General features: G+C 42.1%; 1 protein-coding gene across 10 annotated transcripts in view; it reads right to left on the reverse strand.

Moving 5' to 3' along the window:
• The window catches only part of nlgn3a (neuroligin 3a), a 100,404-nt gene extending 83,418 nt beyond the window's left edge, over positions 1 to 16,986 (reverse strand). For 2 of the 10 annotated variants that reach the window (XM_078261493.1, XM_078261488.1), the window contains exons 1-2: positions 16,311 to 16,986; positions 4,880 to 4,939 (exon numbers count right to left, since the gene is read on the reverse strand). In XM_078261493.1, coding sequence (XP_078117619.1) covers positions 4,880 to 4,939; positions 16,311 to 16,785 — 535 coding nt within the window. In that variant the 5' untranslated portion in view covers positions 16,786 to 16,986. Of the gene's footprint in view, positions 1 to 4,867; positions 4,940 to 8,072; positions 8,112 to 11,708; positions 11,716 to 12,341; positions 12,358 to 12,636; positions 12,651 to 15,146; positions 15,207 to 16,302 lie in introns of all 10 variants that reach the window. The other 8 variants (XM_078261497.1, XM_078261496.1, XM_078261494.1 and 5 more) reach the window with 7 other exon arrangements.
• Positions 16,987 to 19,572: the final 2,586 nt, after the last annotated feature.

Consider the following 19,572-nt stretch of genomic DNA (forward strand, 5'->3'; position numbering starts at 1 on the left):
CACCAAGAGGGCTGGGAGCACTCGTTCCCTCCTCTATCTTATTTCCTCTCCCTCCACTGTACCCCCACCTTTTTGTCCTTTGACTCTCACTCCATTGAAAACAGTCAGTCATATATCTGACGTTAAGCTCCCCCAGAAGCGGCCTTGACACTCTGGAGTGGGACAGGACAAAGGCAAGTGGAGATAAGTGTCGGTGGCATTCACTGTGTCAACACTTGGTGAAACATGGTGGCTGTCAGCGGCTATCAGTGAGGTCTGAGGTGGGGGGGGTGACAATATCCTGATGTGGCAGGACATGACATGCACCCTACTGTAGTGCTCTTGTCAGGCCAAGCTTCATGCTTCACTCATGACAAGTCCATTACTGGCCATGTTCACATTTAAGAAGTGCATTTCGTTTAACTGGGGAGCTCCTTGCAAAACAGGCAGTGTAATTACACCAAATTATACAGCAGCTTGTGCTGTCGTACAAGTCACTGACAGTATTCTGAATGTCACCGAAAGTCTGCTTACTATTTCCTTTATACTGAATTAAATGAGCTAGCACTGTGTGTGACTGGGCCTCGGAGGGGAAAAAAAGGCTGAAGTGAAGGAACACATAGTAATAATGTTCCATTTTGGACTCACAGAAGACAGGGAAAGGAGACCACAAAGAAAAAAATGCTGTTGCATGGCTGTTGCTATTATAAGCCAGTGGACTTTCAGAGCCTGCACATGATCAGGAGTGATTGGATGGGCAGGAAAAAGCACCTTACGGTTGGAGGATGTCAGACTCCACCGTGTTCTCCACAACACTTGACATATCTGAGAGCAACTGAGGTATGACTTATGCATATAAAGAAAATCTGAACATAGCACTGGGTATATGAAAAGGAGATGTGTGTGCCTCTTCTATGCGTCTTGACATTGCTATAGTAAAAGTAATGGGAGGAATAACCTTTGTGTGAAGGTGACTTCCTGTTCCCTTGCTGGTGTGTTAAATATGATGTTGGCAACAGGGAAGACAGAAAGTGGTGTGTATGGACAGAGAGGAAAGAGAGGTGGGGATAGATGCCGGTTGAGTAAAATGAAAGAGAAGACATGGTGAGAAACCTACAAGGCTATTAGCCAAAGCCCCCTACAGCTAGCCTGGATCTAGATGAGAGGAGGAGGCTGTAGCGGTGCTGTCATCTCTAAGACTCACAGACAGCTGCTTACTCCTTGAGTGAACGAACACTAACACTTTAGTCTTTCAGGGAAGCCTGCTGTACTTGGTGCAAGCCACAAAAGCTGATGCTATACTGTACAAACCCACTGAAGGGTTGAGGACAGCACACCAATAAACGCATAACAGAAGAGCACACAGCACAAACCACCTCAGACGTGCTGTAGCACTGCATAAGGAAAGTGAACTAATTCAAAGCTGGTCTCTGCTGTTGAATTATTCTCTAGATTTATCAAAAGCAGCACGTTTTTACATGTTTTATTACGTGGCCGAAAGGGGGGAAATAGATGACAGCAACAGTCTGGGTCTTCCATCCTTTGAAATGGCTCCAATGATGCCCTTGTGGATCAGTCATTAGCCGCAATGATTACCTTGGAAAGAAGCTGAGGAGCAGCAGCCTTCCAAATATCTCTGCATAAATGGACTTCAAGGGGCATGATTCCTCAACCCTGCCACATCACAGAGAATAGGATAGTGGCAGAATGGAGAGAATGGTGTGTGAATTTCCCCCACTGTCGATTCGACCAGTCTCCAGCCTGCCTGAGCTGAGCGCTTTGCTGGATGGGGATCCAGTCAGGCCTATGCAATGGAATTAATGGTAATACCCAGGCAGGTGGAGCTCAGCTCTGCTCCTTGGCACAGCAACTATGGAGAGCTTCTCTGGGCGGGTGGGGGTATGTGTGTGTATGTGTGTGTGTTGTCTATTCCGTGCTTGCTTCTAGAGCTTGGAAGCAAGCATTGTTTATGTGTATAAGTGTGTGCATGTGTGCACGCTTCACTGGTTTAACTGATGCGGGTGTACATGTCTGAGTGTGTGCACCCTCACGCTGGGTGGAAGCATTCCTCCTGATTAGAGCTAGAGTCTCAAAGTGCCAAACACAGATAGACATACACACACATCCCTTTTTCATCAGTTGGAGAGGGCCGAGGCAGCAGTGGTGCGAGACACTCTAGAGGTGGAGTTGGGACGCTGCCTCTCTCGGCCTAACTCTGGGCACAGTACCTCGGCACGACTGCCATGTTCCACCTGGGAGATTTAGTTCCTACACAGCCTGACTTCCTCTACTTACATGCCCACCTTTATCTAACAACAGCAGGTAGGTGATTGAAAGCTTGCACTCCCTTTTTTTTTTTTTTTTTTTACAGTGCAATAACAGCCTCTGTAAAACTGAGTCTTGATTGTGGGCCGATGTAAATCACAGCAACTTGGCCCACACGCTTGTGTTGCTGGAGGAAGTGTTGCGAAGAATTTGAATGTACTTTGGGGGTGCCAGAGGGTTGACTGTTGCTGCTCAGACAGACAGGCAGACACACAGAGGGACAAATAAAAAGACACAGGAAGAGACTGACAGACTGAATGGCTTAGAGGGAGAGCCTCGAGGACAGCCAGCGGACAGAGAGAGACATACAGTATAAAAAAGGTCATTATATTTCTCCTACATATTTCATTTTGCTTATCTCCTCGTCTCAGTTGAATGTTTTTATTGTCTGTTCCACTGACTTTTTATTGTACATTTAAATAGTACTACTCCATTACATATGTTACTTACATTTCTTTGGCAATGTGAGAAATCCTTTATTGTTCAAAGAAAACGTAGTGAATATAAGATCGTGTCTGGAGGGTTATAACAGGCAGGAGGGTGGCTCAAATATGGCGGAGGGAGGGAATAAGCCCAGGATAGACAGACTGCCAACTGAGACAGCATGGTAATGTTGGGATGAACAGACTGAGAGATGGAGGGGGTTAGACAGAGAAACCAGACAAGACAGCAGCTCTCTGGACTGAATGAGAATCTGTGGATAAGAGGTGCATCAGCTAAATAGTAAGAGAGTATGAGTTCTGCTTGTGCTCTTATTCTACTTGGCCTTTAACTTGAATACAAATGTTTGATTTTCAATGGTAATGCTTGCATTACATTTACTGTAGACAAGGAGATTGCTATTACCCGCAATAATAGTACAGCCACTTGTGAGAGCAGTAGTATGTAAGACAGCTTACAAGGACTTTGTAGTTTGTGCAGTGTACTCGACCATCCTTCAGTGAGGAGTGAAGTTAAGTATTTTTCTCACAGAGGTAACGGGGGGAATTACAGAGGGCTGTCTCTGAACACTGGCTTTAATGTGTTGGCCCATGGCACTTCAAAACAGACACATTCACCAGAACAATGAAAATCTTCTGGATCATGTTTAGGGATTGATGGCCAACTTTGTCACACATGCATTAGTTACAGTGCTGCGGCAGAGATTCAGCTGGGGCCGTATTGTGCTTTTACGGCGATGCTCTGTAAATAGCATTAGTTGCGCTCAGTAAAGAATAGACTTGTCACATTTTCAGTGAGGCTAGTCTTGCACAACAGCTTGGAGACAAGCCACTGTGTGCACATGCAACGCCTTGCCAGACAAAGGGATCGGCACTTGTCAGCATTTTTTAACGGACTTAGGGCTACATACACTGATGCATGTGGGCTTGCTTGAGGGAAGACAGACATACATGTGTGCACGTATACACACAGTCAAGCCGAAAACTGAAGGTTTGGCTTCAGTTGCAACAGCTCGCCCTGGGCTTGAATGAAGAAACACCTGTGTGTCAAAGTGGTGCCATGGCAACGCTTCCTGTTCTGTGATCAAGGCCAGTGTGAGGCTTCTCTGTGAAAGAAGAGTCCACTGGCAAAGAGGAAGGAGCTTCACTACAAACCCTTAAACATCTGGAAAGAAGCCTGGCTAGTCGGCCTCAGCTGGGTTTTAAAACCCAACTCAGGACCCACAGCAAAGCTGGCATTAATTGTGACAACATTCAAGACAAATAAGTGAAAGGATATGGCAACTTGGTGTGACATCTCAGTTTTCCTGCTAAGTAGAAGGTCCATATGCCCTAAACATGGGCTAAGGTCCCAAACCACTTCGCTCCAACATATAATCTTGTTCACCAAATATACACAAAATGTGCAAAAACCGAATATGTCCAACAAATAGAGTATACATCAAAGGCTTAACATTGATAACAAAAATCATGCTTGCATCATCTGCCCTACTGTGGCAAAAGAAGACGAGGGCGATATCAAGGGTTTGATTCAAATTCAGAGACTTAAGCCGTTTCTGTTGCAGCACAAGAATCGTCTCTCATTCTAATCTCGGCAGAGATCCACCCTGAGCCAGGAATATCCCAAGATAAATATGGAAAGTTAACAATGTGATTGCTGAGCAGCAACTTCCCATTTTCTACACCTCTCGCCTCTAATCCTCTTCAGCAGCACTCCTGAACTGCCACTCCTCATCTAAATCTGCTGGCAGACCTGGTGAACAGTCTGATATTACACTGCTGCTCCACTTCCCCTCTGCCATTATCGCCACAAATACAGCTGCTGTGGCCACACCTTAACAAGAGGCTCTCACAACTGCCTGTGATCCGATCTGACTCGGAAGCCAAACACTCTACTCAACGGCTGAATGTTGATGCTTAGGAACAGAAGACCTCACATTCACTCTCTCACACTCGAACATTTGATCAAAGACAACATTATTTTACAGATTGCAATGTGACAGGGTTGCTTGATGATTGCATTTACAATTAGAAACAAAAATAAATCAAACATAAAAACCAAGTGATTGGAAAACAGAAAAAAACTCTAGAAACAAAAAGAAACATGCACCATCTTTGTTCACCATGGAAAATACCTTCATCTTCATCACCGTCGTTATCCGATAAATCCTCACCCTGTTTTTTTGCATGGGCCCCTGTTATTGAAGCAGGGAGAGACATAGAGAGGCACAGGGAAATTCAAAATAGCATGTTTGGAAACACACAGATGGGAAAAGAAGAAATTCAGAAAAAAGCAGTGTTTGAGACCACATGTGAATAATAACAATGTTAATATAATTACACAATTCCATCAGAAACTGTGTCAAGGGCATTTCTTGTTAACACTCACAACACATACAATAAGAGAAAAATAAAAAAAAATGTAATAGTATACAAATAAAAAAAATACTGCACTAGGTACAAAAAAATCAATACACCTTGCAGAAGGTAACTTAAACAAACCTCCACTGTTTTAATCACTTATTTAGAGCAGAGTCATACACCACGGGCAGTTTCAGATTTTTTTTTGTTAGATTTATCAGGAGAGCCCTCTGATTCCAATCCTATAAGTTTAGGTAAAAGCACTTTTAGCTTAAAGGATTGTTGCAAAAATGAACAACCACAACATAGAACTCTGATTGGTTTTAATTGCATTTTGGAAATGGCTTTATGAGCAGAGCTTTGGTGTGTTTAAACAAGACTTTAGTGACTTTCTATTCTCTCTGGAATATGCACTTAACATCAGTTTCTAACTTTGGCATCCAGTTTAGGAGGTCATAAAAAGGCAAATTAAATATAATAACTTCCCTGGAGCTGGTAGAGATTTGAATAAATCACAAGATTGTGTGTATCATGTATACTCAGTAATGTGTGCAGTTACTTCAGCTCGTCATTTTGCCCTAAACAGTAGGTAATATGCTGTTGTCCTTGTCCTCCATGTTAGTAGGAAAATCTAGCCCCCTAGGGTGCCTGCACACCATGTACAACTGTAAACAAGCCCTATCATAACCTACTGGTTAGTTTGATATCAATGTATAATCATTTTTAACGCCCACTAGGAGCAGGGCCTCAGGATATCAATGCTGGTTAGTGGGTCAATCCCATCAGTCCATCCATTCAACAATCTTTTAATTAAAATTAAAAAGGTATTTTTGGAGAATTTTACAATTTTGGTGATACCCTGACCTTTCATCTCTTAACAGTGTCAGTTCAGATTTTCCTCCTGAGAAATTCTTGACACAATAAATTCAAATGTTTTCGTGACCTTGGACTTTTCCTCTGGTGCAATCACTCGGCAACTATGAATACAAATTAAAGATGCATTAAGTAGGATAGCGAAGATCCAGGACTTAACCAAAAAATGTTGACAGCTTCTCAGTCCCTCCCCCCTTTCCGCTAAAGCCCAAAATGGTCTCCTAAGCCCCTCCCCCCACAAGGGAGAATGAATGTGTGTGCATGAACAGTGATTGACACACAGTTTGACACACCCCCTGGCCCTGATTGGTCCATCTGAACAGGGATCGGTGGATTTGTGAAAATCGTACTACAGGCTGTAGGTGGTGCCAGAGAAGCCGTATTTTTTTTTTTTAATTACCTGCTTCATGTAGTTCTACTCGAACATAGGGTCAGTTTCAACAAATATGACAGAAAGTTAGCTTTAAAAGTCTTACCTACTGCACTTTTAAGATAAAAAAAACTAATGGGCTGTAGAGCTGGGCGATATGGAGAAAATCAAATATCACAATATTTATGACCAAATACATCAATGTCGATATTGCGGCGATATTGTAGGGTGGACTATTGGTGCTTTCACAAAATATTAACACAATGAGAGTTTTGATAAATAAACACCAATAATGTGGATACAATGACGTAAGTGGTAAAGGCAAACAATAAAACAGCTAGTAAGTCTGGTAAGTTCAGAAAATGTCACCACTTTACTATAAGGCAGCCTTTAAAACCAGGAAAAGACAACACTTGTGTCCTATCACGATATTACGATATCCAAAATATAAGATGATATTCAGCCTCATAATCATTGTCAATATAATATCAATACATTGCCCAGCCCTAATGGGCTGACTGTCATGGAATTTACTAACACTTTCATGATTTCCATAAAATGTCTAGCGTTCCCACAGTGTTGAAAGTAACATCAGCTGTTCCAACATCATGTGGCTGTTGTTTAAGCCGTCATCTACTTACTACATTAATCATGAGACGAGATGCGTCATGTTCTGGTTGCCTCCATGGCCAAACAATTTCCTGGGAGAAACACTGGACTACGTTACACATCACAAGATCTTTCCTCTCTTGCAACCCTTAGATCAAATTCAACTTTTTCTTCAAGGCAACTAATAGTCTGCGTACCATAAAATTTGCTGTGGATATTCATAGTCCCTGGAGGATGATCCACAAACAGAAGTGTTCGGTGAAATAAAACAAATAAGTCACATGATGCACTCAGGCCCAAATACTTTTTCAATTATCACAATGTCAACCGTTACATTTAATATTTCCTTAAAAAGTATTTCAAATAGTATTTTTGTCATTCATAAGGGCAAGCCTGTCAGTCAGGGCGAGTCAGAAGTGATATAAACCTCTTTGACATAGGCACTAGTTAAACAGCTTTTTTTTTTTTTATAAATGCAACGCCGTGTTTGAACATCTCATCCATTGTTAATTGACAGATGCAATATATTGCATAATGTAACAGGCTATGTGTCTTGACATTTACTGAGTACTAAGTACTACCTAGAATGTGCACTTGCACATATTTGATTGGCCAATGCGGCGCCGTGTCGGATATCGTTGCAGCAAAAGTGGAGCCAGACTCCACTTTTTCAGACCCTGTATACTTCTGAAGCCCTCTGTGCTGCCAACAGAGTGATCTCAATTGAAGTGAAAAAGGGGCCTGCGTTGTTTCAAGTGCTAGTCAGTCTAAAAATGGCCTTAGTATCAGAGTTTGTCAGGTATGGCAATTTAAAGCTGAACAAATTTCATAGCAGTACCAGGTCAGTGAGGAGCATCTTCCTTGTGTAGGAAGTGACTCCCATTAAGCTCTCAAATGTCATGTCTCTCTCGTGTAGGCTTCAAGGGAGCCTACAAAAATGTTTCAAACGAAGATACTTCACCTGCTGAAACAGGCTTCTTTATGGCTTGTTAGTGATTGCCGTTACTCCAGCATTCACTGAGCCGTTGACATGGTAAAACAGTGATTTTATTGAGTGATAATGCTTTAGACAGGCATAGATTGGATGGCAGGTGTCGACAGGGAAGCTCTGTCACTTTGAATTGTGTTGTCTGTGAGCCTGTGTGTGTCAAATGCTGGATCTATAATAGGAGCTGCAAACATGTGACATCTGCAGTGACTCAGCAAGCCTATATTTGACCTTGCTTTTTTAATGTGATGCCGCAGCGAAAGAGAGTGATATTGAAATAAAACTACGAGTTTCTTTGCATAGCCGGCCTTCAGGAGTCGACATTTGCACCTCTTTAGAACAGGCGGCATCTCTAATAACAGCTTTTATTCATGTTCCTTGACAAGTAAAATAGAAACATGTCGCATTTATCAAATCAGGTTCAAAGATGTTTAATGGGCTTACTTGTTACATAAAGGCTATTGGAATGTAACATTTGAGCAGGATGGAATTGCAAACAAAAGACAGTTTAGTAGTTGGCTGTAGAGTTTTACATGAATAAATCCAAGCATGCACACAAACTCACACATACATACTGATATAGAGTGCTCTCAGCCTCTAGAGACTACTTGAATGAATCCAGAATTCACTCAATACATCGTGGAAGGGCTAAATGTTAACTGCCTTGTCTTTGCTGGAAAAAGGTTCGCTGACAATAGATGGGCCTTAGAGTTAAATATCAGAAAGGTCAGGATGTGGAAAGGGACTTAGTGAAATGTGAAATGTTGCAGCCTTGACAATTTAGAGCAGTTATATTCAGTCTCTAATCCTCAGGTGGCCATATTTCTCTTTCAGAGTGCCCAGATCCGTCTCTCACCCTGTCTCTATGCTCTCTGTGTGTGTGTGTCTCTCTCTCTCCATCTCTCTCAATCCTTCTCCCAGTGTAGAGGTTAAGGAACAGCTTGGGAGGGACACATAAGAGAGAATGATGGAGAATGCAGCTAAAAGGTTAAGGAGGCTGTAATCCTGTAGTAAAGGACAGCCAAAATTCACACTGCGCTTCAGCTGTTCCCAAAATAAAATAAAAAAAACAACAAGCCAAGTTGTCTTTCTTCCTGTCTACAGCTCGATAATGAAAATAGACATGTTTAACAGAGACCACAGGCTTTGGAGTATAGTGGCAGCCTCGCACACTGGGGTCTCTTACATCTGTTCTGGACACCTAATGAACCATTTATTCCCTATATTAGGAAAAAAAGACGACGCTGCACAAATACCTTGAAAAAAAAAATCCTGACTTCCCAGGGCTCAGGCTTCTTAATCTTCTGAAAGACACAACAATTGCACCACAGTTGAATGCGTTATTACTGATTTTAGATTAATTCAAAGCCTTTGAAAGTCAGAACAATGCTAAGGTATGTAGCCTTCAACACAGTTGTTTCACCAGGTAGGCCGTTAAGATCAGGTTCTCATTTGCAATGGCGACCTGGCAGTAGTACACCAAGAAATGTACTCAAATTTTGTGTTGAACCTCAAGGCTACAAGCAATGCGTTTTGGCGAGAATTACTAAATGTATACGTAACTTGTTGTTTGTTTTGTTTGTTTACAAGACAACTCCATAAGGCACCTTTAACCTCCATGCCAAATACTAATGCCACAATCCCAAAGATATTCAATATATTAGCCTGAATTGCAAGAAAATGTATATAAAATGATGCATTTTATAGTACAGCCATAAAAAACCCTTGACTGGCTAAAAAATGTGGACGTAGTCTTTGTGACGTCACCCATAGATTTCTGAAGAGCCAAATTGAAGCTCAAAGTGGGCGGCTCCCAGTGGCTCCGGCCGTTGCCATCTTGGCAGTGCCTGACATCGGCTAATCCAAACATGGGCAAAGAAGTGGAGCGTGGATGGAGCTGAGGTGGGCCGAATCAAGCCTACAGTCTCCTGTGATGGCACCCACCTGTCACTTAAAGCGGCACACCCTTAGTTATGGAGAACTTTAAGCCTTAATATAACTTTAACAGGTGAGTTATAAAACAATTCAACCCCTGTACGGTTGTCCTGAAGGGTGAACTTAGCTATAGAAAACAAAACCATCTTTGCGGCCAGGCTGTAAAACATGATGATTTCTGCTGTAAAGTTTTTTACTAGCGTGTCCATGGGGATTGACTGGCTTTTGGAGACAGCCTCAAGAGACCATTCAAGGAAGTTTTTGGCACTTCTGTGTCGGCTTCATTTTTCAGCACCGGAGGTTGCCGCTTGATAAAAACACAGGTTTGAATGATCAAGTCCACTTAAAGGAGAAATTTAAAGGGTTCAAGAGCCTTGGTCTAAGCAAACAGAGATATCAGAGGCAAAAAATTAATTGTGTTTTTCTTTAACGGGACTTTAAGACTCCACAGGCTGTGTCCTTCATCCCTTTTTAGTTTGGGATAAACAAAGAACAGAACAGAGATTTTGAGCCTTGGATTGACTGGGGAAGCTGGGCAGCACAGCAGCAGGAGGCTTCTGAATAGGGACTTCCTGCTTAGGTCGCGTCTTGCATCTCAAGTCAGTGTGACTGGATCTGCCTCTAGCTGGTTTTACAGCCTTCACTCACTGGGGTCATCAACTGTCCTAGATAGATGACCACAGAAGATCATGGAAGTAAAAGTAAACAAAAGCTGACATCTACTCTGTTTTCAAATCACACAAGCCAATATTTGTTCCTGTCTTCTTGGAAAGTTTTTGTGCTGTCTGGTTGGCGTACAGATTTCCTCGGCAGCACTCAGGGAGCAGCCCCTCCTTCCCCGAGGCTGGGTTGAGTTGGCCAACCAACGGGATTACCATGGCGTGTTACTGTCTGTCATGGCCCAGACGCAGTCTAACCAGGATTGGGGCTCTTTCGCAGTTTTCACAGCTCTCCAGCATCTGGAGGTCATCTGGTAAGAGGAAAGAATGTTCTGCTGGGGTAGTTAATCTACAGGTTTGGCAACTGATTGGGCTTCTCAGTACTGGCACCGGGCTGCATAACACATGGCAGCCTGCTGCCTGTGAGGGCTGCATAAGAATGATAGTTGAGTGGTCCAAATCAAGCCAAAATGTACAACAGATTTCACTGCACTTATCTCAAATGACTCATGATGAGGGATGAATTTAGGAGTCAGGAAGGTTGATCTCAGAGTGTCTCTCAGAAGCTGTGTGATTCAGAGAGACCATTGTAAAGGACTCTGAGGACATTTTTTACAAGTGGGTTACAAGCGGTGAAACAGAGTGCTGTAAAACCCCATAAAAAATAATGTGCATATTGTATAAACAGGCAGCTTGCAGCACACCTTATCACCAGAACTCTGCCTCAATGACGATCTCATCAAAAGGATGATTTTGCAGATCTCTTTTAAAGTTTGACAATCAATTTAACAATATGCACCTCTTTTAAAGATAAAGGTTGACCTCAACAGGGTTTGTCCTCGCAAAATTGACTCATCTCAAGCCAATCTAGCACTCTGAGGCTGAATAGTGCTTAGCTGTGTCCCTGCACATCATTACCCCTCTCTTCACTCCATTCACTCTGAGTCAGAGAAGGGAAAATGACCGAGTGCTATAACCAAGGCTCCGATATCTGCTGCTCTGTCTGTGCCCTGTGTGCACACTATAAGGCCACTTTAGAGAGAGAAGTGTGCTACGGTGCTGATCTTGCACACTAGGCTACCTGCTCGGACATCTTGGACAAGTGCTGCACTACTCTAGTAAAAGAAGGGACAGTCTCTAAATTGCATTTTAGTAAGTGTAAACATCACTTTGTTTCTGAACAAAGACCAATGCTCTGTTGATTTTGCACAGCTAAAATTAGCCGCACAACAACCTAGCTCTGAATAACAACCAACCATTCTGAAAACAGGAGCATGTGCTATTATTTTGTCTTGAGCCTTACATTATTTTTTAAATGAGCCTGTCTCTGATCTTTTGTCAGGGCACTACTGTTCAGTTAAAGGGCCTTCCTCCACTTTAATGGAGGAAAATGAGCCACATCTTTGATATCAGCGCATTAAGTGATTTCCTTGCACATTGCACATAGGGCATACTTTCTCAATAATTCTCAATCTCTTGTAAAATGAGATTTATTTCTTGAAAACAGAATTCTACATATATATTCCTAACTCACTTAAGATTGTGTTCAAGATTGCAACATGAAATTTGACAAGCAGATTAGCAACGTTGTTAGAATGAGCTTTTTCCAGCTTCGTCTCCTGGCTAAAGTTAAGCCCTTTCTTAACAGGCATGATCTAGAAAAGGTGATTCATGCTTTTATTAGTTCAAGGTTGGATTACTGTAATGCTCTTTATGTTGGTCTGAATCAGACCTCCATCTCACAACTTCAACTTGTGCAGATGCTGCTGCTCGCTTTTTAACAAATACATCTAGACGTGCACACATCACCCCTGTTCTCTATACCCTACATTGGCTCCCTGTGTGTTTTAGAATATATTTTAAGATCTTATTGTTTGTTTTCAAGGCCTTAAATGGTCTGGCCCTGGAGTATTTGTCTGAGATTTTAACCCTGCGTGAGCACAACCGGTCATTGCCTGGTTTTAGAAGTCCCAAGGTCAAGGTATAAACGGTGGGTGATCAGGCTTTTGCAGTTGCTGCCCTGAGACTCTGGAACAATAACATAATATGTAGTAGTGGTGTGACAATTTCACTCTCTTCCTCCTGTTTCTATGTAACCTTTTCTGATTTTACTGTTTTCTATGTTTCATTCTTTTTATTGTATATGTTGTTTTATGCTTGGTTCCTGATGTAAAGCACTTTGGATACCTGCTGGTTGCTGTAAAGTGCTATATAAATAAACCCACTAACATCTGGCATTTGTCTTTAGTGGGACAGGTTAAAATCTGCATTCATTTCCAGGACTCTGCAGTGATGGAAACATGACACCCAGATGGACATGCTAATTCCCACCTCTTTTCCAGCGCGGTGCTATGACGGCCGCCACCTCCATTTGTAACTTCTGTCATCTCGACCACAAATTCAGTATTTCTCCACCCAAGCAGCACTCAGACATCTTTCCAAAATAGTCTGCACCGAGTTTGAAAGAGAGACTGAATAATTTTCAACCATGCTGCTTTTTCTGTTTACTAACCCTGTTTTATGGCGCATTCATGGCATCGAACATACACTAGAAACAGACAGGCATACTCGTCTACTGGCAATGGGAAAGGAGTCTATCGCCTATTTTTAGCGGGTGCACTCTACACGTTTAAAAAACCTGGATATACACCCTAATTTTGGTGGAGAAAGGGTATAACTCAGATCACGTTTGATGCAGTTTACAAGGTTTGTGGGTGACGTATATTTCTCACTTGACAAGCATCACAGGCGTATAAGCAACAAAGGTGCTTCATGCTAGGTAAGAGGACCATTTACTCTGCTCCTGTTACAACTGCACTGTTGCTTGGCAACAATTACACAACCATTTTATCAAGAGAAAAATGCCATACTTCTTTCTAAAATGAATCACTCTTTCCTCCAGAGGAAGCACATTAACAGAGATACAGATTGTAAAGTTGGTAGTGTTATTAGTTCTGAATATGCATGGTGTGTAGGACTCTACTGCATTATACAGGTCTCAATTGAAAGCACTGCAAAACTTTAAAACAAAAACATACACCCCTATTATTATTATTATTATTATTATTATTATTATTATTATTATTATTACCAATTTTTATGGTAGAGATTTAACTATTGAAATTACACTAATTAAAATATGTATTGAGGAAAGTGATTAACTGTTTCCCACTCTGAATTTAACTTCTTTGTTGGAAACATTTAACCAAAACCAAAGTATGCTTCAGAGCTTGCTTTCTACTTAAACCTTACCTAAGATGGATACATTATGCTTCCTTTGCATTGCTAATTCAACATAAGCCAAGATTAGTAGAAGCAGTTTAAAAAACGGTGCAATTGAAATAAATGAAAACAGAAAATTACAACCTTTGCATAGCAACAGAGGAACTCTGCAACAATCATCTTTCTGCACAATAATGTGTCACAAAACCAACACATGAAATGATGATTATGATAAACCATTTTCGTATTACTAAACATGGGGAAGATAATTGAAAAATTCCAAGTGGAAGGGGAATATTAAAGAGATATTTCTGTGTATATTCCACAACTGGGACTAATTCAGAAGCAGAAGTGCCTGAAGGGCCAGTCTGTCTCTAACAAAATTGGTTTAGCAAAGCAGAATGTACGAGCACAGAGAGTGAGGCCAATAGCTGCCTCTTGCCTCCATGGAAATCAGCAGCAGAGGTTTCTCAGCTGAAACTGGATCTTGACTGTGGAATGAAATATGCTCATGATCACAGTCTTAAGGCTACTCGTAAGGTCCTCTAGTGCCTTCAGGCAGGCTTAGAAAATGAGCCCTCTGTTGTTACCAACAGTGAGATTTTAGCTGTTGCTAATGAAATTGGACTGTGTTTCCCCGTGGCTGTGTGTTTGCGCACTTGCCACGTGGATGGATGAAAGCTGTCATGCCAATAAAACACCCCACCACCCCCTATTTGAACAATTGTGAATCATAAATTTAAGAGAGAGGTGGCCCTCCACTTTTTTGTGTAAATTTAATCAACGGCTGAGGCTCCGACGCTTTCAGGTGTCATGTTTGACAAATACTTCCAATAAGCTGGTGTCTTAAGTGCTGTCAGAGCCGTCTGAAACATGACTAAAGTTCTTTGCATACCAAGTCAAATTTTATCGTCTAGTATTTCAAAGCAGCACTTGTGCCTCTGATTTAATCTACAGTTGTATTTAAATTGAAGAGTATTACACTTTAAACATGAACAATCCATACAATCATGTAAAAAAAAAACGTTATTCTTGGACATCATGAACACTTGCTTGCCAAAGCGTCATTATTTATTTATTTAGGGACCTGCAGTTTCACTACTTTCTCATAGTAAAACCACACTTCAGCACACACACACACACACACACACACACACACACACACACACACACACACTCTCATCTCTCACACTCATGTCAAGGTTGATCTGAGTCACAAGTCCCACGTTCATCCCAATTATCACTTTGATTTGGGAGTTGATAGGGGGTGATATTGGCGGCTTGGGAAGGATGCAACCATCACTCTCCTCTCGCTTTCACTCTTTCAATTCCTCTTTCGTTCCGTGTTGGCTTTCTTTCTTTTTTTTTTTCTTGTTTTTACATACCTCCTTTTCTACACATTTTCTTGTTGGGTTTCCTGGCACATTCCTTGGATATTCTTTTGACTGTAAAATGAATGGAAAAACTACAAAATAACAGAGAGCTCTGGGAAAAGATTGCACGTGACATGCAACAACTCAGACTGAGTCAGACCCCCATCTTCACCCTCTTTCCATCCACCTCCTCCTCCCCCCTTCCCGGTCATCATCATCATCAACAACAAGAACAACAGAGGACCTGTTGAGAAAGTAACTGGGGTGTCGCTGCAGAAATATTCCAAAATGATGGAATGAATTTGCTGCATTCTGGGACACAGGAAGCCCATATTCACATGCACTTCTATTTAAGACCCATTACAGCCACACAGCAGGCAGATAGGCTAGATTTTCTCAAGTTTTGCAGTTCACATTGTAATCTGAAAAGTGAAAGTGTTATTCGACATTGCCCATTTGATTATCAGAGCACTTAACATTTCAAGCCCATTATTTTTCCTGTGTGGGTCTCCTTCAAGTGGTGAAACAATGTGGGCTATTTAAGAGTCAACATCTAGAAATCTAAAATTTGTGAGACTTTTAGTCATGGTGGAGCCCAATCTATGTTTACCTTTTGCACAAAACCTGCTATTGCTTTTAGCTTTGTGCAAGGACAAACTGGATAAAGCAAGGAGAGTAAAGGGTCTTACATAGGTCAGGCTGATGCCACAGGCCTCTCGTGTACCAGACCGAATATTTCACCAACCCTACAGTAGTAGATCATTCACTTATGAGGCAGGCTACTAATCACTAATGGCTAATATCCCCAGAACAGTCAAGACAGTGAGGGTAGGAAGGTGCACCAGGTATTTCCAATCTGCTTCTTGTATGATTAGATTTTTTTCTCTTTTTTTTTTTTTACTTATTCATACTAATAAGTCATTAGTCATCAAAAGAGGAACCTCTAACAGTGGCATGGAAGGGGAGAGTTGATGAAAAGACTAAATGAAAGATCAAGTCAAGATGGGAGGTTGAGATGATGGACACAGACACAGCATGCGCCAGACAACAGGTCATGCTCCGCGCAAAGTACAGAGGTGACACAACATTTGAGAGGAAAGACAGAGCAGGAAGGAGGCAGAGACAGAATAGTAGGAGGAGAGGTTTGGTTTCATCCTGTTTACTCGACGCACTCACCATCCTCAGTTGGAACATAGATGTTTAGATAAAGACAATCCTCGTGTTGATCCTGTATGTATGTAGTAACTATATCCAGGTTGAAGGTGAACCATATAGGCATCATGATCTCTGGCACAGCGTTGTGAATATTTTGGGGGCAGACAGGAGCAAAGTGAGTGGCATTCTTGATCCCTGACCAGGAGGAAGGAGGCTCAGGGGGCATGAAGCGTTTTTCTCCAACTGGGGAGGCGGCATACGGAACCCCCAGATACTGGTCCACCGGCCCCAGAATCTCACTAGGCAGGGGCACCCTCACCCCTCGGAGTTTCCCATACTGCGTGTTCACAGTGGGGTGGTAGTTCTGACCTCTCACGGCCACGAAGCACCAACAAAAACTGAACACCCACAAGGACACGTTGAAATTGAAAGTGCAACTGTGGGCACCGTGCCAGTTCTGCGAGGGGAGACGACTTCTCCTTGGAGAAAACCACATGGTCCTTGTGAGCGAGTGCAACTGCAAGTGACCAACATACAAGCCGGGGAACCCCCCTCAGCAAAAACTTCCCACTCAGCCCTGCAGTCCAGCCACCTGAGGGACAGTCATCAGCTGTGATACTGGAGCCCGCTGGCTTACAGACGAGGAGAAACAGTCACAGTCACGCAGCTCCTCTCCGCACGCAGCGAGGTCCTTATTCACCGTCCTCTCGCTGCTCGTCAGATCTTCTATCCCGTACTGCAAGAGAAGACGACAGGAAAATTAATGACATTTCCCTGACAGCCCACCAGTTTGCTCTCATTTTTAGTCAAGCCATTTTTATTGACTTGTGGAGTCCCTTTCTGGAATGACATAAAACAGATCACATAAAGATGACAGAGCTCTCAGTGCATCACTCCACATAATCAAGAACCTGCCTTTGACTTGGATATTGCAATTAACTGCTGGGCAACTTGTCAAGATGTACCAAATAATGCTAATAGCACAAGTGAAATGTGAAAGGTATCAACTGTCAGTAGGTAATTATTCTCTACTTCAAAGGCCAACATTTACATAAATAGTTACATGATAGGTTAATCATTTGTTTTAAAGTCTGTCTTAAAACAAATGCCAGGTACCCACATAAACACTGATGCAGTTTTTGCTTGTTGTCACAATTCATACTGATTAAAAGATCCCCTCATATGCTTCAAATGGAAGTGATGGGGCACAAAATCCACAGTCTTTGGGCTGTGAAAAAAACACTTTTGTATATATGTGTGTGTATGTTTATCTAAAGCTAATATGAGGCTTCTGCAGTCTGATTGAGTCAAATCAAGTGGGTATGGTCAAAAGTTAATTAAAAAAGTAAAATGTCATTGTTATGCTGCAGTGGAAGTGAAGGATTGTAACAAAAAGAGGGATTTTTGTACTAAAAGATTGACTTTGGAAGATACCCACTTGATTTGACTAATTCTGAGTGCAGAACCTTCATATCAGCTTCAGGTTAACATTGAAATGTATATGCAGAGAAAGGATCTGTGGATTTCCCCCCCATTACTTCAACTGAAAACACATGTAGCCATCTACAGGAAAAGCACTGCTAAAACCCAACAGTAGTCATAAAAATGTCATGCATGGCTTAATGTCATGCAGCATTTTCCCTACAACTCCCTTCGGAACAGATATATGAAGGTAGAATTTAAATTTCATCTTCCTTGTTTGCTCTTACAAGTGATCTCTTTTCGGGATGAACAACAGAAGAGCCAAAGGAGGATGTAGCTACAGGCAGTACAGGTACCTCCAGTGACAGCGCTGTAAATGCTAATCAACAGTCCCATGGTGATCCAGGGGTGCCAGTGACAACAACTTCTCACACTGCCTGATCAATTTTCAATTTCTGTGGCTTAGGGTCCCCTACTGCCTTGTGCGCCTACTGCAGTATTCACTCTAATAACAATGGAGAAGAAAAGTCAGCATTTAGAGGAGGATATTGCATTCCAAAATGACTGTGTAAATGATTTATAATGTATCAGCAGCCGTCGGAGGGCCACTAACCACTGAGAAAAAGCAATCCTGACGTTCCTGGAGGTGCTGTTATAGCTAGGCAGCTTTCCCATTTGCTGCAGACGTGTATCAACGGGAAGCCTGCCGGTGGAAGTTGTACATGGAAACCCTCATATACAGTACATCTTGTAAATACTGAGCTCACCTTCAATGATACTTGTGCAAATGAAATGTGTGTGGTGGACAATTCTGCTTCGAGACTCCAGCACAGCGAGCACCTGCTAAATGATAATACATGAAAAGCCATCCATAGCCAATCTAGGGACTAAAAGCCATGTATTGCTGGGGGCCAAGGGCTGGCAAAGGCTTCGAAATGCAGAAAAGTCACTCTGACAAGTCCCTCCCTTCTCACTAGGATCCCTGTAGTATGAGCCGAGAGGACAAATCCGCAAAATGAATCTAGGGTTAGTTACATATGAGTCGACCGTTCTCTGGGATATGTTTTCATGCTAATCGAATGTGACCAGTTTTATCGTAAACCGCTAATTACCTTGTAACGCTAGTCGTCGGGGCGCGGCTAAAGTAAAAATAAATCGCTATTTCTATACCACTAACAAGGCTCAAAATAGCACCACACTTCAACGGTAGCATAATGAGAGTCTCTACATGTAAACTGAAGCATTGAGAAGTTTGTAAGTGTACAGACAGTTTATTAAAAAGATAGTTTATAAAGACAATACCGTTCACATATACAGGCGGGCGCCATCTTGGGAAAACAGTCACGACCAGTCGTACGCCGTGGTTGAGCTATGTTATTGGTTACTGGTTGCACGGCGTTCGTCATTCGACTGGTCGTGACTGTTTTCCCAAGATGGCACCCGTCTGTATACGTGAACGGTACTGTCTTCCTAAACTATCTTTTTCAATGAACTAGGTTAATTTTGTGCCGGATTTGTCCCTTAATGCCATCATAGTTCAAAGACTATATGAACTACATTGTCAAAAGTTCATTCCTGTTTAGTTTTTATACAAGACAAGACAAGACTATAGCATCGACCAGTGCTACATACAGTACCACAACATGTATAGCCCAAGCTAGAGTGAAACCTAGATGGACCTTTATAAGAATACATACAGCTCAACAAGAAAACACCTACAAACCCCAACCAGTCATATAATACACTCAGTTGCTGGTTTATTAACTACACCTAGCTAAACCTAATTCTTTTTAATATAGGCTAACAGCCATGCATTAAATCCCACCTACATGAAGGTTATGTTCAGCTTTTGTTAGAACCG

The sequence above is a fragment of the Sander vitreus genome, chromosome 10 (assembly GCF_031162955.1).
Source record: "Sander vitreus isolate 19-12246 chromosome 10, sanVit1, whole genome shotgun sequence".
NCBI classification, from domain to species: Eukaryota; Metazoa; Chordata; class Actinopteri; order Perciformes; family Percidae; genus Sander; species Sander vitreus.